Genomic DNA, 23,631 nt, shown 5'->3' with positions numbered 1-23,631 from the left:
TTAGGAAAACAAATACACGCTGTCCCTCAAAAACTGTTTAGAGAGCAAAGTTTGTTTAAACTGTCTAAGGTTTACGTGTTCAGCTGAGAGAGAGAGAGAGAGAGAGAGAGAGAGAGAGAGAGAGGAGTATAGACGGACAGTTCCTTAATGGGGTTTTCTTTTTTTCCTCTCGGTATATCGTTTAACCCTCCAATTGTTTTTTCCTGGCTGGCTGAAGAGCTTGTTAAGGGCCGCGGCTCACCCCTTGAAAAAAGTCTGCTGGTCCCATATTTTCAAACCTCGTATAGCATACACACCCACATTGAATAAAGCCTTCGTAGAGGTTGTGGGTATTTCCATGGGTAGTTTTGTGAGTCCATTGATAGTTTGACAAGGCTTCTACACCATGAACGTTAAAAACACTCAAGAGAACTCGACTCATCTCCTTTATGTCCTTTGAAAACAGTCGTTGTGAGAACCGAAAGCATTTGAGAATATCGTTCTTGACTTGTGGTGACGTGAAGCAGGGAACGACAAGCCCGGAAACGGTGCTGCTTCGATCCTTGTGAACCCGACTCGTACATATGTTTCATCTATCCATGGTTGCGTTTTTAGTGTAATGTCTCATCCTTATTCACATGTGTCCATTACAAGAGAGAGAGAAACAGGGCCATCTCCAAACCTAATGACGGTAATGGGAAATAGAAGGAAACGACGGCACTAGAATGAAGCAGTTTCGAGTCTTGTGAAGCTTGTGACTCGTGCATGTGCTTCATACAGCCGTAATTACTTCCTTTATTGTCTCCTTCATTTAGTGTATGTCTTGTGTAAATTCTGAGAGAGAGAGAGAGAGAGAGAGAGACTGACTGACTGACTACCCGTCCCTCCCATACCACCCGCTCACCCGTCTCCTCTTCCCCCCTCAGCCACGCGTCTGGTGTCGGGCGCGGGCGGGCCTCTGCAGTTCTCTGAGCCTCGTTACTGTGTGCTGCTGGCCGAAGATGCTCCCCCGGCCCTCAAAGTGATCCAGGTGGCAGCCACGCACAAGGAAGGTAAGGACCGGCTCGCTGTGTCTGAATGGGAGGGTAAGAATGGCAAGGGCAACGTCATTGTTTGAGTGGGAGGTGTAAGGGAACAGGAAGAGGTAAGTACAGTAATGAGCGTTGTTTGATATTTGGTTAGTCAGTGTAAAGGAAACAGGAGGTGATCAGGACGGTAATGATCGCTGTTGGGTCTGTTTGAACGGGATGGGTGAGGAGGACAGAATATATTGATCAGTGTTTTGATGAGAGATGACATGCAAGGGAAACGAAGAGATATAGACAGTAATGATCGTTGTTGAGTGTATTAATGGGAAGGTTGAGGAAGACAAAAATAATGGTCATTGTTTTCATGGGAAGTGTGACGGAAACAAGAAGACATAAGGACAGTAATGATCGTGGGAGGATAGACAAAATAATGGCCAATGTTTGGACGGGAAGTGTAAGGGAAACCAGGAAAGATAATGACTAATATTCTCAGTGTTGGGTCTGTCTTGGGTGATAATAAGGAGGCCAAGAGATTAACGGAAGTGCTGAAGGTTGAGTCCGTTTCTGGATGGAGGATGGTGAGAACATGAAGGCCTAGCTACGAGCGTGTATAGTGGGATGTGCAATAAAGACAAGGATGATAAGTGTCAGTACTGAATAGGTGTTTATATGGTAAGGATGATATAAAGAAGACAGAAGCATAAGAACATAAGAACATAAGAACGCAGGAGTCTGCAAGAGGCCGGTAGGCCTGTACGAGGCAGCTCCTTTGACCCTAAGCTCCCATGTATCTAACCCCACCTAATATCGCTGTCCATGATCAGTGAAGAACGCGCAGATGACAAGAATAGGTTCAAGGTTTGGGTGACAGACTGAAGAATGCAAGTGATGGTTAGAAAGTGTACGGAAGACAGGGATTCGATTACTGTTGGGTGGGAAGAGTGCTGAAGACAAGTTAGATATTAGTAATGGGCAGGAAAGTTAAACTGTAGGCACGGAAGGGTGATGAAGATAAGTGTTGGGTGGGAAGGGTGATGAGAAGTGTTGGTGGGAAGGGTGATGAGGAGAAGTGTTGGTTGGGAAGGGTGATTTGGATAAGTGTTGGTTGGAATGGTGATGAGGATAAGTGTTGGTTGGAAGGGTGATGAGGATAAGTGTTGGTTGGAAGGGTGATGAGGATAAGTGTTGGTTGGAAGGGTGATGAGGATAAGTGTCGGTTGGAAAGGGTGATGATTTTAAGTATTGGTTGGAAAGGGTGATGATTATAAGTATTGGTTGGAAGGGTGATGAGGATAAGTGTTGGTTGGTTGTCATTAAAACACTCCGACTCAAGTGGGGATGGACCATTGCTCTATTTTATTTTTTATTTGTCCTAAGAATCCGATATTACGTTCCGTGATGGTGAACAAAACTAAAACAACGTTCCGGTCCGGCCATATAGTCCATTTTAAACCGAGTGACATTGTTTCTGTTGGAGGGCATGTGATGGGTTTTCTTTTCAAGCACTACAAAGGCGAATGTAACTGGAAATATTTCGATGGAAACCTTGAAGTGAAACGATAAATGTTCCTATTGTAAAGACGTCATAGAGAGTAGCTTCGGCATGAACTCCACGCGTGAGGGTACAAACGGATGGAAGCCAAGTTATCTGGGAGTAATTATTTCGTAGGTAGTTATTTCTCGAGGCAACCTCTCCAAGCGGTGGACTTAAGATTGGAGCCAAACTTCGGACTGTAACTCATACACGAACACGCCGGGAAGTTAAGGTTCGAGCCGAGGATGAAAAAACAGTGATGGGCCAGAGTTGGATAACCTCAACACCGGTTAGTTTTAATTGCAGTACCTAGCCAAGCCGTACCATTAAAGTATTTGCATATAAACGAATAGTGCAGTTTCGCTCACTTATGTTATTACAGAAAACCAATAATCAGAGTCCCGGTTTATTGCCGTTTCTGTATGATAGTTTTTGGTGGTTATCGTTACACACACACACACACACACACACACACACACACACACACACACACAAGTGGACGTGTTTTATTATTCACTTAAAAAACAATGAAACTTTAAACATAATGATGATGCGACGCTTTGATGTCCAAAAAGCGTGAGACGACTGACAGTAGTGTCCATTATTTTTAATGTGTATTTTTTATTTCGTCTGTCTTTATGTGATCGCATGATAAAAGGCAGTTGTTTGGTCGCTGCTTCCTTTTGATAACAACGCGGCATCACTAGAAGACTCCACAAGCTCCAAGAATGCTGATTAATGACTTCCGGGAATCGTTATTCAGCGTTACACCACCGTCAGTATTCACAATAAAAATATTCATTCCAGCCTTTTGCGAAATTAATGTTGGAATACGATGTTCACTGTGATGAGCGAGGTGAATGTGATCAAAAGAAAAATCACCAATTGTTACGTCTGTCTCGACATTCATGGCGCTATTGATCGCCTTGAAACGGTAAAACCTAAATGATGATAGTTTTATTTTTCTTTATTTATACATTTATTTATTTATTTATTCTTTTTTCGGTGCTGCCTGTAGCGCGTGTAGGCTCCCTTGAGGGGCCTCTTGGACGGCCCCAGCCCGTTAGTGGCGCAGGCGAATTTTATTTATCGTGGCTGCCGTGATATATGGCTCATGCTTGGCCCATGCTGACCCCCGGTGCTCCTCTTGAACTGAGTCGCTGAAGTTAGGGTTGATTTAAGATCTTGGCAGCAAGTGAGTAATCTTCCGCCACTCGGCAATGGCTTGAAAAATCAGCGTGTTTTGGTGGGACTCTTAAGCTAGGTCCAAGGCCTCGTCCGCATGCTGACCACTCGGCCACCGCCTCAGACATATCCGTTTATTCAGTGTTTACCGATGCCTTTCACATATCAGGTCGTGTTCTTAGGCATGTGGGTTTCGACAGGCACGAGGTACAGAATCAACAGTTATTCAATGCTTTTAGAGTGAAATAAAATCAGAAGCAAAATCTTATCCAACTGAACTTGTTTTCGTAAAGAGGTGTAAGAAGAGTATTTATTCCCTCCCATTAATTAATTACCTATTGGTGCTCACCGTCTAACCCTCAATGGCGCCTAACGTAATCAAATGGTATATACATTAAGAATCTCACTCAAAAACGTACCTCGTGGGAATGTTAGAAGCAAAAGGAAAGAAGAGAGGATACAAGTGATACAAATATGGACGTGAAATAAAAGTAAACACAAAAGGATCGCAGTTATTTTCTGTTCATTTTTCCAATAGCTCGGAAAGGCAATGGAGAGAGAAAAGACGTACATGTGTGTGAGAGAAGAGAAATGGTGAAATAAATCGAGAGAGAGAGAGAGAGAGAGAGAGAGAGAGAGAGAGAGAGAGAGAGAGAGAGAGAGAGAGAGAGAGAGAGAGAGAGAGAGAGAAATTGTCAAATCCATCAACGAAGGGACGCCGGTAAGTTTGTTTGGTTCCTTAAGCTTAACTTCACGACCACTTTGCCGCTGAGGTCTGATTAAGTATTTTCCAAGGTAAGCTTTTTCATTCTGCTTTGGCCTGGTCCGAGTGGCTCCCCCCCCCCCCTCTCTCTCTCTCTCTCTCTCCTTCCCTTCACCATTTTCCTGTGCAGCTTTTTCGTCTATCTCCCTTTCCCCTTGACTTTCAGATTAATCGACTGTTCGAACTTCAGGATATTTTTTGTTCGTGTTTTCTAAAATTTTGTCACCTGTCTTGCTCTTCCTCCTCGTTCTGCTCTTTCTCGTTCTATTCTTCCTCGTTCTCATCTTACTGGTTCTCCTCTTCCTCGTTCTCCTCTTCCTCGTTCTCCTCTTCCTCGTTCTCCTCTTCCTCGTTCTATTCTTCCTCGTTCTCCTCTTCCTCGTTCTCCTCTTTCTTGTTCTCCTCTTCCTCGTTCTCCTCTTTCTTGTTCTCCTCTTTCTTGTTCTCCTCTTCTTCGTTCTCCTCTTTCTTGTTCTCCTCTTTCTTGTTCTCGTCTTCCTCGTTCTCCTCTTCCTCGTTCTCCTCTTTCTTGTTCTCGTCTTCCTCGTTCTCCTCTTCCTCGTTCTCCTCTTTCTTGTTCTCCTCTTTCTTGTTCTCGTCTTCCTCGTTCTCCTCTTCCTCGTTCTCCTCTTTCTTGTTCTCCTCTTTCTTGTTCTCCTCTTTCTCGTTCTCCTCTTCCTCGTTCTCCTCTTCCTCGTTCTCCTCTTTCTCGTTCTCCTCTTCCTCGTTCTCCTCTTCCTCGTTCTATTCTTTCTCGTTCTCATCTTCCTCGTTCTCCTCTTCCTCGTTCTCCACTTTCTTGTTCTCCTCTTTCTTGTTCTCCTCTTTCTTGTTCTCCTCTTCCTCGTTCTCCTCTTTCTTGTTCTCCTCTTCCTCGTTCTCCTCTTCCTCGTTCTCCTCTTTCTTGTTCTCCTCTTTCTTGTTCTCCTCTTCCTCGTTCTCCTCTTTCTTGTTCTCCTCTTTCTTGTTCTCCTCTTTCTCGTTCTCCTCTTCCTCGTTCTCCTCTTTCTCGTTCTCCTCTTCCTCGTTCTCCTCTTTCTCGTTCTCCTCTTTCTCGTTCTCCTCTTTGTTCTCGCCCTGCTTGATCTCCTCCTTTCTCTTCTCTTGTCCTTTCTCCTCCTCCTCCTCCTCCTCCTCCATCTCCTCCTCCTCCATCTCCTCCTCCTCCTCCATCTCCTCCTCCTCCTCCATCTCGCTCTACCTTGCAGCAATCCTCTCAGCCAACGTTGTGGACTTCGAGAGGCAGTGAAAAGCGCCAGTGACTTTCTATTGCTTCTTGGTCCTTCTTGTGCAGTAATCCATTTGTTTCGTCGTCATCTCTCGCGTAGCCTCGCCCTTTGCTCACTCAATAACGGCGGCACGAAATTCTATTCTAATATTTACTTCAGTGTCCTTGGCCTGGCTGTCGTTTTCTTCCCCCTATTCAATTTGGTTAAGCTGTATTTCGTTTCCCGAGTGTGTGAGGCAGCCATCGCCAGGAGTCTTCCCGGCCAATTCCGATATAGCCACTTATAGACATTCTCACTTTGTTATATTTACATTTTCTAAGACCACAAAAAGAGGATATTAATGTATACTTTCTAGGCGCGGTAATGATAGACTGCCATTCGTCAAACCGTAATTTTTGTGTGACACGGAGGCTGGAGATGCATTTTGAAGACTAAAAGTGTCAAGTCTTGCTACCAGATTGTATAAGGATTTTTTTTATTTTTCGTCAAATAGCGTGTTTAGGTTTTAATGCTGATTTTAATGCCCGTAAGACACCATTTATAAGCTTCGTCTTTTTTCATGCCACGTGAATCAGTAAAAAGACGGGAAAGGGTTTTAGAGGACAGGAAGTAAACCAGTAGTGTCCTCTTCCCTGTCCCGTCGGTGTATGGGGATGAGCCTAACGGCGCGGCGTGACGGATGGGCGCCGTATATCCGAGTCTGGTGTAATTCCGTGATGCACGGCGGCGATAACGGCGCAGGGGATTAAATATCGCGCCGCCGGAAAGGTGCAGTATTGCTGTTGTGTATCACGGTGCTGGTCCAATTGAGAAAGCTTGATGATTGAAAAGTAGTGTACAACAATCTGCCTGGAATACATACTGTAGGATTAGAATTTGGAAACAAAACAATTATCCATCTACTCTCATCCAGGTGTTTACGTCTTGCGCCATCACACAAGGAATATCAACACGTACACTTGTAAGTTTTCATCGCTCTCCGCGGAGCACTGACCACCACGCCCAAGGAACACGTGTCGCTTGTGATACGGCTGGGTGATGCACCTCATTATTATAGTGGCGTCCTGCTGGCGGCAGTAACCCAATTGGTTCACTGGAGCGAAAGCGTTCAAAGGGAGAAGCTGCTTCATTATAGGTTGAAATGTTATGAGTATGCAACCACTTCCCTCAATTTGAAATTAATGTGAACCAAAAGTAAGTTAATTTTTTTTCTTTTACTCCATTATTGTAAAAGTTAATTACGTCGTTTTCCCCTTTTCTCCAGAGCCACAACCATGCTTGAAATACACCATGTTTTCCTCTGGTGCGCCATCTTTGTTAGTACGTTTTTAGTTTTGTTTTATTTATTTTTCTTGCATATCTGAACAAGTGTCGTCATTAAACGCCCGGCTTAGAAGGATGAGGAGCCAGGTAAAAACCGTGCCTGTCTTCCGTGTTGCCTTCATCTCCCTCCCGCCACACTTTTAATTCTGCTCGTCTCTCCCTTGATTTTTTTTTCTTTTTTTTTTTTTGCATACCGCTCGCCCTCCTTCCTCTCATTACTTTTTTAGCCTTTTCCTCTTCCTCCCCTCTCTCATCTATTTGCTCAGCTCTGTCTTTTACCATCTCGTTCTTTTCCTCTGACTAAAGTTATTCATAATGTAAAATAGAAAACTGTCTTATAAAATTCCTCCTCTTCCTCCTCTTCCTCCTCCTCCTTCTCCTCCTCCTCCGAGACAATCAACTCCTTCAAGAAACGCATTGATCGCCACTTTGCTGCAACGGGAGTGAACTGAACGTATCCAAGAGTAGGTACACAAGTGCTTTAATCCTTCTCTGCAAGCCACTCCTAGTCCTTGCCCATGTTTCCTCCTCCTCCTCCTCCTCCTCCTCCTCTTCAACATCATCATCGCTCGTGCATGGTGGTAGACTTTTCCTTTCTTTTGTAAGCATGGAGTGTCATTCTAAAGTGAAGTACCTCGTCTTAATGTCAGAGAATTCAGGGGCAGCGGCTATAAGAATATGATTTTTGACCAGATGTTTTCTCTAGATTAATTTAATATATTTTTGTTTTAGGGTCAAAATGTAATCGTATAAATATTCTTTTGTATTAGTAGAAATGTGAAAAAATAAACTAACATCCATTTTATCACAGTTTAATGTAAATATTTCTTTCGGAGTTGTAGGCAGCGTACTACACACGGGCTATACCAGTTGTTGCGGGATTAGGTATAAAACCCCGTGCTGCACCATTTATCTCCATTTCATTGCCCGGGTGTATAATAGCCAGGTTCACTCACAGTACCGTAATTTATCTTGCACCAGTTCCTCGGAGGTCCATTAGTCAACCAACGCTTAATAAACGTTTGTTAATCTCATAAAGGAAGACTCGCGCTGTTACTAAGCTGTCATCGTTTGTATGCCACGGCGAGAACTCGTGAGAGCGCGAATATTCTGCGATTCTGCGATAGATAAAAAACACACAATAGACAAATAAATATCCTGGTTTGGTGTTGATGGCTTGGGTGGACACTAAACACTCTGACAATGAAGGTTATGTAAAAGAACCGAGACCTCTAGTTTTCTCCTTTCCTGTTTTTTCGTGAAGCTGAGTGATTTCATCTTCCACTTCGAGGTCGGTAATCTTCGGCGTTTCCACCTCTCAGATCAACTATTTTCAGAGGCCAAAAAGGAGAGCAATCGGATTTTAATGAGTGTTTCCTTGGGTTCATGGTACAGAAGAAAGGACAAATTATCACCAGGGTCATAAAACTACCCAAGGAAATGACCGAAACTCGTATGAAAACCTTGTCAAATGTGTGTGTGTGTGTGTGTGTTTGTGTGTGTGTGTGTGTGTGTGTGTGTGTGTGTGTGTGTGTGTGTGTGTGTGTGTGTGTGTGTGTGTGTGTGTGTGTGTGTGTGTGTGTGTGTGCTTGGTCACGGAAATGTTTTAAAATATGGCCCTACATAACAACAGACAAATTGACATGTTTTGGTTTTGACGGTTGAGGTGGACACAAGAAACTCTAACTAGGAAGGTTAATTAAGCAAGTGAACCCAGACCTCATTTTTTTCACGTTTTTACTTAAGCAGAGTAATTTAACCTTGCACTAATTAGTATACACGCCAAGGACTGCAGCCTTACCTTTACCACCCACAACAAATGTTAACTTTTAGGCTCAACAAACTTTATCTTTGAGACATTGTAAAAAAAAACCTCTTATGACTCGCTTCATCAACTACAAGAATCCACTGGGTCCTGAATATATTAAATCGAAAATAGGGTCTTCCAGCTAATAAAAAACACATTCGTAGGCGGTTTCCTTAATTTCCACATGTACGTATAAAGATTAAGACCTGCTCTTATTATTTTAGCAAGAGCCATTTACCTATCATTAATTTAACACTTGTCTTTTTATCTTCTTTTTTTTTTTTTTTACAGTAAAGGAAACAGCTCAAAGGCAAAACAAAAAGAAAACAATAATGAAAAAAAGCCCGCAAATTACTGCTCCTATAATCATGTGTCAATATCTATTATAATTTCACCACTTGACTTTTATCTATTATTACTTTAACGCGTATCTTTCATCTATCATCACCTGTATCTTATCTATTATTTTATCACATGTCCTTTATCTGTTATCATTTTTGCACGTATATGATCAATCTTTGTTTATGCGCGGATCTTTTTATCTATTGTTATTCTCGCGCGCCTCTTATCTATTGTTGTTTTGGTACGTAAGAGTAAACAGCAATCCAGTACCTCGCGGTCGTTCTGCTTCCCCGGGGGGCGAGACGTATGCGAGGCGCCGCGGTGATGGGTCTTGTGACGGCCTACGAAGTGTCACCAACGTTGCCAGATTGTCGTACTCTGGCGCTTATGTTTGATGATTTCCGACCCAAAAACTGCTTTCATCACCCAAATAACTTCATTCATATTTGGTTATCCTTAAAATGGTTAATTATTGGCGCTTCTTGGCAATAGTTACGGGGCAGAAACCGGTAAATATGCAGCTCTTGCGTACGATAATCTGGCAACGATGTGCGTCACGGGGGCACACCTTAAATATTGCCCCCTCTCTGTCTCCAGCAAGTCTCTTTCCGCATGACTGTCTATCGCTGTGTGTGTGTGTGTGTGTGTGTGTGTGTGTGTGTGTGTGTGTGTCGGTCCGTTTTTCTGTCTATCGGTCTGTTTGTCTCTTTCTGTCTGTCTGTCTGTCTCAAAAAAAAAAAATAACGGCGTGCGATATACAATTGGTTTCAGTGAATGCATTAAAAAATAAAGCTAGGGTTTGATTAATAGGGGATTAGCGTTGCTTTATTAAACAGCTTTTCCCGGCTGGTATTGGTGTGTCGCGTAATGGATGGCTGTAGGCGGAACAATACATATGCCGATAACACCAATTTCATGCTCAGCACTATAAAATCATTCACCGCCTGTGCCATCTCGCTCCGTTCCCGGCACCATTGGCCTCCGAAACAGTAATTTAGGCCATTAATTAGTAAAATGCTAAATACACTCTAAATGATTCACTGGAGCTTCAAAGTCTGCTCTTCACCGGATGATGAGGTTCATTTCGCATTCACAGGTCTAGAGTTTTGTGCTAATGTATTTTTGTCATTGTAAATATTGATTCCACTTTCATTTTTTGTTTAACTGTTGCTCCCATTATCGACCCCTTCAGCTGCTTCAGGTTGTACTTATAGCATTTACTAGAATGCTCCACCGTGATTTCCTGGTTATATCTGAGACCGCTAGTATAGTAGGTGTTTGTGCACAATAATTGCGGTTTCAAACCAGGGTTGGTTCTGTTCATGCCAACCACTGAATCGGTTAGCAAATTCATTTCAGTAGTGTCGTAGTTTCTCGGTAACTTAACTGTTCCTTGTACCGTGTAGAAACTAACGAGGCTTTCACGGGATCCTCAGAATTGGTTTCAACAACGAATTTATGCATTATATCTGCACTGCGGGCGGTGGGAGTTTGCTATTGATTATTTTAATATATAATGTTCACAAAAAAATATAAATCAATTCCTCAAACTCGACGCCTTCACCGCATGTTAATTATAGGAAACTGAACCTGTCTCCCATCTATTTCCACTGTATAGAGAATCCATAGCCGGTAAATAAATATAGTTATAAGAAAGTTCTAAAAACATTTAAACAATATTCTTATTTTAAAAGGTAATGCAAGTTTTCAATTGTACATGTCACGGGCAAAAAATATGGGGCTCTGGAGCGCTCGGGATGTCCAAACACAATGATAAACTTGGTGACAAAAGAGAAAACTTTAAATTTACTGAGCAGAGAGCAAGCAGAGTAAGAATGACAGCGGCAGTAAAGCTGGGATATATTTTATAAGGAATTAAAGTGTCTACCTCTAATCTATCCACTCTTCCCTTTCTCTCAAACACCGTCTTGTGTCCTCCCCAGATGCTCCCATCCGCTTCAGCATCACGGGGGGGAATCGGGACGGCCTGTTCACCATCGACCAGCGCTCCGGCCTCATCACCCTCGCCGCCCAGCTGGACTACGAGCGCCAGCCCAAGGTGAGGGACCGACAGAGGCGTGCTTTGCTGGGACTGACGCATTTCATTTCAATATTTACTTTTAGATTTTTTCTTCTTTGTCAAAGTGATCGTCTTTTTGTCAAGAACACCTTTCTCTTCGTTCATGATTATGGAAACAACATAATTTCGAGGGTCTTATGTCTTCGCATATTTCCTGTTGCCATAGAGTGACCTTTTTTTTATATAATTCATTCTCTTTAACATTGCTTTTCGGTTTCTTTCAAGTACTTTTTTCTTAAATATTGATTTTAACGATAATCATTGTATGAGAGAGAGAGAGAGAGAGAGAGATATGGGGATAGGAAGCAGTAAACAAGTACAGGCGGCGGCCCAAAGAGTCTATGAGGACCTTAGCCTTTCCGTCAGTTAGAACCGAAGAGGACACAAACAACATAACGAAGAGGCATTTCGAAGACACCCTCAAGAAGAACAACACAAGAGACCTAAAATTTATCTGGCAAATGTTTCCTTACAGCTCAGATGAAAAGACAACTCGTGTTTATCCATGGTATCATTTCTAATCCTCTACTAACTTTCGTAAGATTACAAAAAAAAAATCAGCGTCAAATTTATTCGCTATGGCTTGTCTTTTCCTTCGTTTCATTATCACAACTGTCCCTATCTCCGCCATTCTCGTTTTCTGCTTATTCCCTTCGCCATCACTGCCGCGGATTCTTTTCTTCTCTCTTCGCCTCATTTTCTCAACGTGGCAATAGCATATCAGCACAGTTTTCCCCTCTGCGCATGTGGGAACTTGGATTCTTCCTTTTTCTCTACCTCTTGTTCTTTCGTTGTATCTCTTTCGGTTCCTGTCTGTGTCTCGGCTTCTATCTATCTCGGCTTCTGCATTTTTCGGCTTCTGTGTCTCAGTTTTTTTTCTCTCTCTCTCTCTCTCTCTCTCTCTCTCTCTCTCTCTCTCTCTCTCTCTCTCTCTCTCTCTCTCTCTCTCTCTCTCTCTCTCTCTCTCTCTCTCTCTCTCTCTCTCTCTCTCTCTCTCTCTCTCTCTCTCTCTCTCTCTCTCTCAACCCCCACCCTCCACCCCCACCCTCGCATTCAAGATCTCCTTGGAGACACGCCAAGTAACCTTCAAGGGTCAGAATGTGTTGCGAGGCGTGGATGCTAAGGGGGGGCTGTCCTGCTTCACTCCGGCGACGCCTTAGACGCTCCATCATTAGTGCTCGCCATCCGCTTGGGTTGGGCAGGAAGAGGCCGCTGGCTATTTGGACAGTACACAGCTCCGAGGCAAGAATAGCGTCATGTTCTGGGCTCCGTATGATGGGAGTAACGATCAGGCCAGGGGCGGTATGCTCAGACGCTTTCGCCTCACACATCAACTATTTCCAAAGGCGAGAAAGGAGATCAATCGGGTTATGATGAGTGTGTCTTTAGGTTCAAGGTGCAGAAGAAGCGTCAAAGTACTAGTTGGGTCATAAAACTAACCGTGGAAAGGCCTAAAACTCCTACGAAAGCCCTGTCAAATGTGTGTGGTATCAGGACACCTCTCCTCCCGAAACTGACCTCTCTCTTTGGCCACTCCTTTGACTTCTATTCAGGAGCAGTAAGTAGCGGGCTATTTTTTTAATATTTTTCATTACGCCCTTGAACTATCTCCTTTTCTGTAATAAAAAAGAAACGTTCAAGAATATGGCCCTGCTGATGCCGCTCCCCGTCCTTACCACCTCACACAAGATGGCTCAGCTCAGAGGAACTTTAGCGTCTCCAGCCTCAACGAAGCTTATACTCTCCCACTTGGACTCTAGCTGGGCAGTATGGCAGTGCTACACATCTTCACATTATCATTATTGTCCTCCCCGTCGTGGCACTAACGTTTCATCCATAACAACGGTTTAACGGTCGCGCTGTGTAGGCTAATGTTCCGTGCAGTCCTCCTCCTCCTCACTCCTAAAGCCATTCTCCTCCCATACTTATGAACTGTTATCCCCGAGAGCTCTTCCTCCGTACCTCCACGCCGCACGCTCTTCAACTCTTCTTCCATCCGGCCCGACGCAGACAGTTTTATCCTTACAAAAGAATCTCTCATTTTGTCTGGACCAGGAGCTTTGCTTACTTTAATCTTTTCAATTGTGCGTAAAATGTCACTTTCTACGATGGGCACGCCACTTAACATCTTTTCGGTCCTTCTAACCTCCGGCGGTTGAGGTGATAAACAATCTTCGTCGGTAAATACGGGTGCGAAAAAGTTATTTAGGATTGTAGCCATTTCATTTTCATTAACAAGCGGTCCGATATTACAAGTGAGTGACTTTTTATTATTTACATAGCTAAAAATTGTTTAGGATTAGATTTACTTCTTTCCGCTATATATTCTTCAAGATTTTTCTTGCTTCGTTTTATTAATGTATTGGTTTCGCGGCGAATTCTGTCCAATTCTAGTTGGTCAGCCTCACTCTGGGTTGACATGTATCTACTGTATACGCGTTTTTAAGAGAGCGGCTGTTATTAATTTCGTTATTCCACCATTTGGATTTCTTCTTAAAAGTTGAACGTCTGTTACGATACAATGCTTATAACATTGTTCAATTTTGTGGTGAAGGCCTCCCAAGACTAATCAATATCAGTTTCCATAGAAATTACAGTCCAGTCAGAATTATTTAGAATTGATCGGAGGAGGAGGAGGAGGGGGAGGAGGAATTGTTGAATAGCCAGCATAGGTTTATGCCTATTAAAAATATAAATACATATAGAAACCTTTATTACAAATTCTGCTGCAATAAAATAACAATTTAATGGCTGTCTTTGTGTGTGTGTGTGTGTGTGTGTGTGTGTGTGTGTGTGTGTGTGTGTGTGTGTGTGTGTGTGTGTGTGTGTGTGTGTTTGGTTGGTTAGTTGTTTGTTTGTGAGCGTTTGTTTCTGTGTTTCTGGTGTGTGTGCATGTGTCCGTGTGTGTGTGTGCGCGTGTGTGGGTGCGTGCGTGGGTGTGCATACACGTGCGTGTGTTTGTGTGTGTGTGTGTGTGTGTGTGTGTGTGTGTGTGTGTGTGTGTGTGTGTGTGTGTGTGACATCGTGTGACATTATTGTGTGTGTGTGCGTCCAGCCTTGCCCGGATCGGAGGCTGGAGTGGGGCCTCAAGGGGAACTGGAACGGAAATGAAATTTGAAAAATGTCACAATCGTATTATCCTTCAGAACTCTCTGCAGCTGAGCGGTGTTCTTGTTTGTTTCAGTGAAAACCCCGGTCTCGGATTTACACGTTCTCGACTGTTCGTCCCTCACGTGGGGTTTGATAAGTTTATCATACATGTATTTCCATTCTTATATATATTTTTTCTACAAAATTCCAGAGTCTAGAATCAGCTCGTGTGTGCAGCCAACTCTTCTGGCCATGAAAGACACGTTCACAAAGCCTGAAATGGGTCGCTCAGTGGCAAAATGTGCACGTTTTGCTGCCGGTATCAGCGCACCGACCGAGTGGCGTGTGTGAGGCGCCTCTCCTAGGAAATGTTGACGACCTAACGGTAGTGTTGATATTCCCGTTACTGAGTGTGCAGTGACAATTTCCGATCTGTGTTTGAAATTGCCCTTATGAAACCTGCATTATAACCCTTGGTGAGGGGCTCAGAGCGCACCACCATCAGAGTCCCCTTAGCATGCTTTGAAGGGTATCGGATTGCATACTGCCTATACGTAAAGATCTTGACATGACCACCGCCGCGTATGGTGCAGGAATGAGGTCGTGATGCCAGAGACTTCTCACTACCGTGCAAACATCAGGAGTCCCTTCACCTCACCTCACTGCAAGTTCAAAACACTATTATAGCCGTCGATGAATCGCTTTCATCATGGCTAAGAGGCTGATTGACAGCACGACTGTGTGCACGAAGATGCGTTTGGCGAGGCGCGAGCCGCTAATTAGTGTGGCCGCCGAGTAGTGATGAAAGGCACTCGAGCGTGACCCCCACGCGCCGCCCGGCACCCCGGCTCGGCTGGCTGAGGCATGGAGGCTGAGGCGACTTGCGGGATTAATGGTCGTCGTGCCTGGAAGACGATAGATTTTATTCAGCTCATCAGAATCTTTTCTATGCAATAAAGCGCTACCCATTCTTGGATCAGTGCAGCATCCGTGTCTTTTTCAGCCGTGTGTATTAATTCAGTAATGCAACGAAGGAAGATGAAATAAATCGCTGAATACGGAAACAGTGACCAGCAAGGGATTAACATTAATAAACAACAGTAACTAAGACTTCAAATCCTGTGACCATTGTTAACTGAAAAAATAAAAATAAAAGCTTAAACCTGTGACAAAGCTTTTGTATAATGTGTCCCTTCTTTGGGTATAGGCTACAGGTTGAATACTCACGAGAAGACTCATGTGAGCGTATACAAGCATACATACATTCTTTTCTGCGCCCCACTTTTCTCCTCATTACCAGCTCACTTCAATTCCAAACTTTCCCACAGTTTACCCCGGCCTTCATTTTCCAGTGACTGCTTTGCACACCACATCTCTTTCGCACCATTTTTGGTTCCTACTTTTCCTGCGGCTGCCGGACTGCTCTGATTTTCCCCTTCCTCACAAATATAAAGTGAGTTCTGGCTGTCTCTCTCGAGGGTATCTCAAACCTTTCCAGAGGGTTCACAATGGGCTGACTGACAGGGTAGCGTTCTATATTCTCCAACCCCTGTATAAATTTTCAGATCTGATATATATATATATATATATATATATATATATATATATATATATATATATATATATATATATATATATATATATATATATCGTGCGTGCTTGATTTTGTGTGTGTGAAGTGAATGGGGGTGTGGGTGGGTTCGGTCCCCAGTATCGTTTCTTTTTTTTGTATGTGTGTGTGTGTGTGTGTGAGAGAGAGAGAGAGAGAGAGAGAGAGAGAGATGCGATTTTATACTATTCAAAGAAGATTTTCAAAGCACATATTTCTCTCATCAGCTGTTTTATTCAATCAAACTAATCTTAGCTAAATAACCACGCCAACTCTAAGCTGGAAACAACAACAACAACAAAAAGCATTATTGTTTAGGAGGAACACAGTCAGTCTGCAAGTTTTAGTTCGTAGATCCGGGTTTAAGCGGCTATAAAAGGCTTCAATCCCTCCTTTGCCCTGCTTCACGTTGCCTGCTCTCGCCCGTCCTCCACCAGTTACAACAGACGAGCGTAAAACGTATGGATTCCAGTAAATCTTGTTATATATATCTGACTCGCACGACGGCCGGCAGCATTTTCAAATAACAAGGCTATTGGCACAGTGATGCACTTTTTGTACACGTAACTCATCGCTGGTGGACGGAGAGGGTATTATGACAGTTTTTCAATATTTTAGGATAGTCTACGTATTAATGAGAGAAGTTAAGACCACATATTCAAACTATGATGTCTTGCCTTATGCCTACAGTAAAGAAGATCGGTAAATAAGTAGATAGATAGATTGATAGATAGACTGCTAGGTAGGTAGATAGGTATAATCGGAGCAGTGGGTGGGTGGATAGATAGATAGATAGAAGAAGGAATGGAAGAAAGGAAAGTCAAGCAGATGAAAGACTGTCAAGGAAAATACAAAAACAGAAGTTGCATCTTATTTTCCTTTTTACCGAACATCATCCGTCATTCCTCCTTCCATCAATCAGTCAGTCCTTCGCTCCCGCCCGCCCCCTCCCGCCCCTTCCCGCCCCTCCGACCCCTCCCTCGTCTGCGTGAATCCAGCGTATCCTGACGACTCGCAGCTTCCACATCTTTTATCCTTTTTCCTTCCTCGCCTTCTCCTCCTCACTGGCCCTTTACTTCTCAGAGTGGAGGAAGCAACATCTCCCTCATGCGTCATTACTCTTCCCCAACTTCCCCAGGACGCCAAGCACAACCACCACCAACACCGCCGCCGCCGCTTCCTCCTACTGCGTTCACGGAATTCTGGGATGGTTGCCCCCTAAATTCCGTTGCGCCCTCTGCCATGTCGATTTCTTTTTTTTATGCGTCTGTTTTCCCGACACTCGATCTTTACGTGAAGCCTCCGAGCTCACCTTCCACTCTGTGATGAAGCTCACCTGTCAGTCTTTATTCTTTTTCGCATAAGACGTCGACTGTTTTGAAAGCTTCTTACTCGTTTTCCAATCTCCATAATCTGCATACCAATACACCGCCGCCGTGAGGAAGGGCGTGTGCTAGGTCTTCCCCTGCCCCTCGCGGTGCCGGAGCCAGTTTTGTTTCCCCTACCACACGGTATGGGCGGACATTGAATCATCTTAGGAACAGAAAATGTATACAGTAGTGCGTTTCTTGAATGTCGCCAGACGTATTACTCAAATCTCACAGCGTGTGTCCATCTTCGTGACTGAAATGGCTAATATGACGGACTTCAACTACTCTTTCTGTGACAGCAAATTTCTGGGATCATGGATACTTTGCAGGAAACTTTTTTTTCTGAAAATTATGAAATGCAAGAGTTATTTGCATATATAAACTCATTTTGATATTTTAGTTTCCGAGAATTAGCTACTGTACTAAAGCCTTTGGAGATTTCCATTAAATAATTTTATATTTGTTGTCAAAAAATAAACATTAATGTTTTATCTTGTATAACATTTTGTCCTAAATACTGCAGAGGATATTCGGTCCCGCTATCAGCCACGAAGGTGTTAAATGTAGCATGGCAAACTTAGTCACGTGGGCCGCGGTGGCTTACGTTGCCTTTGCAATTTCCTTGACCAAAATTGCACTTCCTCGCCAGGCTTGTGACCTCTTGTTAGGCTGTGCGGCTATCGTTCAGGAGCACACCTGTTAGCTACCAAATGTGTGTGTCGCAGGGCCGTGCAGAGACCATTGGAGGGGCAGGGGCTCAAAAGTTTAAAAGGGGCACATGGAGCATGAATTTGAGAAAGGATACAAAAGCATACCTGACTATAACAGGCTGAATTGTAGCAACCCATATTCATAAAGATAACATCGAATCACAACATACCACATCATTGTTCATACTCAAATTACTCGATGTATAAATTAGTAGAGAGTGGCCAGTAATAATAAAGTTCATATTTCTGAAATCTTAAAAATCCAAAATAGGTCAAAACTTAACATACATGAGGGGAATTCCACCATGCTTACCTATACCATAGGCAAAACAGTAAACACAAGCTTTCCCTCGCCCGCCTTCCTAACGGGACAGGGCGGGTTTTCCGAACATCATTTTCAAGGTAGCAACAATAGATTAAAGGGGGAAACTATTACATATTTCTGCACTTTACTGACTGATAGGTTCGTAATAAAAATTATGATTACGGTGATAACATAAAAATTATTATTATAATAAATGCTGGTATTAAACAACCAGTCAACCATTAAGTATATATAAAACACATACACAAAAAAAGAAAAAAAAACTAAGATTTGAAGTTACGGGTTAGTTATTTCATGACTTTCAGCTTCAATTTGGCGCCCCTTAAATGCTGCAAAAGGGCACTTCGGGCATCAAGGTTCAAAGGGGCAGGGGCTCGAGCCCCCTCCGCCCCCCCCTCTGCACGGCCCTGTGTGTGTGTGTGTGTGTGTGTGTGTGTGTGTGTGTGTGTGTGTGCGTGTGTGTGTGTGTGTGTGTGTAAACTTTCTTTGTTATGGGGATGAAATAATAGCAGATTTTGAGTGCATTTCTTCAGGTGTTTCTAGTTTTCATCGGTATCAGTGTCGTAGTCGATGTTGATCATTTTTCTTCTTAACTACCTGGCGCCATTACCTGTGCCGCTGCCCCAACACACTCTCCTCTCCCCTCCAGCACGAGTTGGTGGTGCGGGCGGAGGGCGGCGGCGTGGCGGTGATGTCACTGGTGCAGGTGAAGGTCGTGGACGTGAACGACAACCCGCCACACTTCCTGGAGGAGGAGATGACGGTGACGGTGGTGGAGGAGGACGACAAGCACCTCCCCGCCACCATCTTCAAGGTCAGTGAGAACGAGTGTGCGGTTAAGCAGCGTGGAAACACTCCCTCTAGGGCGGTGTAGAGGGGGGGGAGCGTTCTTGGTTACCCATTTGTCGTCTATGTGTTAATGGGTGACGAGTGATCAATTGTGATTAATGGGAAGGGTGAGCAGGTTACATTTGAGTTCGTTAGCACAATTCTAGGAGTTCCCACATTATTACGCGATGCCAGCAGATGGTGCAGCGTGAGACGGTGCGACTCGTAATATTGTTGGAAGGTGGAGCGTTCCAGTTGAGTGTTGCAAGCACTGCTCTCCGGTAACACCATTGTTGTGTTGCAGCGGCACCAGTTAGGCGAGTGTAAAGCTCACGTGGCTCTTTGACTTTTGTTATTTATCACTTCGTAAATTTGTCTCTTTGCCATGCCAGAAGATAAACGAATCCAAAACACTGCACTGTAAAACGGTGAAAACTTTGTCTGTTCAGAAAGTAGTAAAAAGCTTCGAAATATTTTTATTTCACACAATAATTGTAAACGTTTAAATGCCGCCATGGGACAGGAAAGAAACAAATAGAAACGCTCAGGAGAACCCTTTATCCTGCAAGGGAAGTATACAGGTTGTTGCTGCTGCTGTGCGTGCGTGCGTGCGTGCGTGCTGTCAACGACATCACCTTCACAAACAGCCCATTGGCAGACGGCAGCGTGCATTACCGTACCCTGCAGCACTGCTCGTCGTGTTAGATATCGGAGAAAACAGTACAATCGGAGCTAAAAGGTCATTCTTATACATTAACAAACATCAAGATTATTCCAGTCGTTTCAATGACAATATGTTGGATGAAGATTAATAAATTCAGATGTGAGTTTCAGGATTCGAATCAAAATGGATTTACTTAGAGAAAGTGTTCCTTTGGCGACCAGAATATTTCCAATCAATTAATCTCTACTGTGAGTGGTTGATCTAGCATGTGACGTGCCGTGGGGACAGAGCCTCCTCATGCGGCGGGTTAGTCTGGTCAGTACAGACAGACAGTACAGTACAGTACAGACACTCAGTACAGTCTGGTACATCAGACCTCAGAGAGAAGCACGGACTGGTGAATCGTGAATTGTGTTTCTGGTGAACCTATCAACAAACGAATTACCTCACCGTGCTCTGGTGAAGCCTCAAAATATATATAGGTTTATGATACACGGCGAATGCGACGCCTTAATTCCATTGAAGAACGGGTTGCTGCACGGAGAACACTGTGTGTAACTCTTGGAAATGGAGTCCGGGGTGGCTGTGCTACTAATTTTAAAAAAAAACGTCTTTTTGACGATGAGTTTGTTTCATAGCCCCTGTGGATATTTATTTTGACGATATACTATTTGAGTTTCACTAATACGTTTATCATACTACATAAATTATCCTGGAAAGTGGTTCGCACGAGGGAATCACGACTGAGAAAAGAAGCAGCCGAGGAGGAAGATTTATTATTCTTCCGGAATTGGTTGAATTTTCTCCTGACACTCACTCACGTCTTAGTGGCGGCAGTAAGCTGTTGGATTTCTTCATGGAAATAAAATCCTCTAAAATGTGATATATCTCTAGCATTTTCCACGATCTTTTTTATTGTCTGCATTACATAATGCAATAGTAATACGATTGCTCTCCCCCTAACCTAAACCTGTCTTTTTCTTATTCGGCAAGGCAGCTATTTTTCCTCCTCCTCCAGTTTACGCAGGAAGCTCGGCTCGTTTGGGTTGCTGCGCGGCGTGTCGCGGCAGACGAATTGCTTGTCCATCAGATGTCGCGTCACCTTCTCCTTCTCCTTGGCCCTTTCGGGCTCTCAGACTTATCGACATTTTGGCGTCCGCTGTAGACGACACGTGTTGCCCAGAGAGCACGCCCCTTGGCACACAACTTCTCCCGTTAACAATACGGCAGTCACTTGCTGTTTACGTGAAAGTCGATGAGTGTGTGCGGGACGGACAGCTTCGCGGCGGCCTTCATGAGGCTATACTGAAACTACGTAATGCTCTCGTTCTGAAAAAAGAGGTGCAATTTTTCAGCAACGCTGTCCTTTACTTCCGCATGACTTATGTCTACAGCTAAAGCTGCGCGTTCATCATTTCATCTTCTAGGAATTAACATTTACATGATTATTCCTTGCTCCACTGTTTTATGATTATCTGGCGTAAACTGAAGGCGCCATATTTCGTGGACTCGGTTTTTCACATGCGTCGCCATTCAAGATATGTTCATGGCATTTATCAAATCCCTCCTGATGGCCCAGACTTTGAGTATTATATTTTTCTTTCAAACTTTACTTTTACAAATTTTGCACCGGCACCGTCGACCCTCTGTCAGGTGTTCGCGATACTTGCGTGTTAAATATGATCACTAAAAAAATAAATTAACGCACTGTGCGTGCAAAAATGCTTAATAGATTTTAGTGGAAAGAGAAATCCCTTCCCCTCCACGAGATGAGCAAGTCAAAGGTCATTTTGTCACCTGCTTGCAAGTCACGGTGGAAACTCTTGCCGCCCTTCTGCTGCCAGCTGATGGCCGCTATTTATACCGTGAATGAAGGTTCAGGGACCCGCTGGACCCTTGCATTGGACGTTCCTGAAGAATACCTTCTCAGACACCACAAACTTCCACGCCCCGAATTGTTCTGTTTTTGTGAAGAGCAGCAACCACTCATTGGAAGACCAACACGTCGTTTCCATACAATCGACCTATCTTTCTCTGTTGAGTGTTGTTGACTTAATGTTCACCAACACCGTGGAGTCAACATCTTTCTTCCTAACAACTTCCCTCACTGAGTTGGCAGCAGCACTTATGCTTTCCCGCGTATTTTTCTTTGTCTCGACAGTAGCCGGCTTTCAAGGTTCCTGAAGATTAATATATTCTCTGACTCACTTCCTTCACCATGACATAGTTCTTCAATAGAGAAGCTTGGCAGTCTCTTCCGTAAAGTTTTGCCTCAGTAGAGCGTCGGTTTTGTTTGCTTTAAGCTTGAACAACTTGATAAGTTTAAATATTTCAAAGACAGGTGGATCTCAGCTGACGCTGGAAAAAAAAAAAATAGACCGTGGTGTTCACCTTGCAGCGCCACAACAGCTCCCGTATTGGCGCCACAGCGACTCCCATGATGTAGCCGGTGCGTGAGAGTTTTGTGCGTCTGGCCCAGTTATTGCTATTCATTTGAACCAAACGTCAAATATCACCGCCATGACGCAGGAAGATAAAGCCGAGGTGCGTCGTGTGCCCAGCTTGTCGTCCAACATAAACCAACAAACTCAACAAAGTGGAGAGTGGACAATGGGCGCCAAGGTAGCCCTCAACATGCTAGTGAGGGGTTCGCGTCCCCTCAGACACGAGCCCACTGAGACGCCTTGAGCCCCGAGACAGCGAGCCGCTCATCATACAGGAACTTCTCTACCTTTCTCTTGGAATTTTTCTCTCGTCCTCGAAATTCGGTTCGGTACCTCTTGTCTCCACCAAAGATCCAGCAGGTGTTATGTGTTATGTAAACAGCCGCTTTTACGCGCCCATTTCATGCTTCCACTGTGCTCCAAAGGGGCTCGTGCATGGCTCGCTTTGTACGTAGACGTGTTAGCATTCCAAGAGATTTGCATACAAGTCTTTCTGCCGTGTGTGTGTGTGTGTGTGTGTGTGTGTGTGTGTGTGTGTGTGTGTGTGTGTGTGTGTGTGTGTGTGTGTGTGTGTGTGAGAGAGAGAGAGAGAGAGAGAGAGAGAGAGAGAGAGAGAGAGAGAGAGAGAGAGAGAGAGAGAGAGAGAGAGAGAGAGAGAGAGAGAGAGAGAGTATAAAAATGACATATAAAGTTTCCCCAGCAATGAAAATATTCATATCAGAGATTTATTACGTATTTCCAAACACACACACACACACACACACACACACACACACACACACACACACACCAGTACAAGTTAACGTATACACTTCACTTCACACAAGGCCTCAAATCATCGTCAGCAGCAGCAAGACCACCACCACCACCACCACCTCCACCACCACCACCTCCCTTACCTAATACCGCGTGATGAACGACGGTGCCCAAGTCGTTAATTATTTTCTCACATAATTACCTGGTCATTAGGAGGAACAGTAAGTTAATAAATTGTCTTCCGCTAATTGTTCCAAAATTTGTCGAGATCTGTTGAAGGAGCGGAATTAAGCACATCACCATTAATCTTAAGAAGCAATTAGCAAGAACGAACGTCTACGCGGCCGTGTCTGCAGGCAGTGGAGGCGCCAGTTTGGACTCAGCGTTGGCGTGGGATTTAGTTCGTAGGAAAGTTTGCATGGAAAGGAGGTGATGGATTGAGAGAGAGTGAGAGTGAGTGTGATTGTGAGTGTGAGTGAGTATGAGTTTGAGTGTGAGTATGAGTTTTAGTGTGCGTGTAAGTATGAGTGTGTGTATGTTTGAGTGGGCATGAGTGTGAGTGTCT

General features: G+C 44.0%; 1 protein-coding gene and 1 long non-coding RNA gene across 2 annotated transcripts in view; both read left to right on the top strand.

Moving 5' to 3' along the window:
• The first annotated feature begins 1,010 nt into the window (after positions 1–1,010).
• On the top strand, positions 1,011–15,470 carry LOC127003801 (uncharacterized). Its single transcript, XR_007757406.1, has 3 exons — positions 1,011–1,031; positions 11,134–11,249; positions 14,572–15,470. It is a non-coding gene; the product is annotated as an uncharacterized LOC127003801 (long non-coding RNA).
• Positions 15,471–18,882: 3,412 nt separating this feature from the next.
• Positions 18,883–23,631, top strand: part of LOC127003796 (putative neural-cadherin 2) — a 39,708-nt gene continuing 34,959 nt past the window's right edge. Inside the window, exon 1 of the mRNA XM_050870849.1 lies at positions 18,883–19,188. Within this exon, the coding sequence (XP_050726806.1) occupies positions 19,066–19,188 (123 nt within the window). The 5' untranslated portion in view covers positions 18,883–19,065. The remainder of the gene's footprint in view (positions 19,189–23,631) is intronic.

The sequence above is a fragment of the Eriocheir sinensis genome, chromosome 26, assembly GCF_024679095.1.
Source record: "Eriocheir sinensis breed Jianghai 21 chromosome 26, ASM2467909v1, whole genome shotgun sequence".
NCBI lineage: Eukaryota > Metazoa > Arthropoda > Malacostraca > Decapoda > Varunidae > Eriocheir > Eriocheir sinensis.
This window is presented reverse-complemented; position numbering and strand designations above follow the sequence as displayed.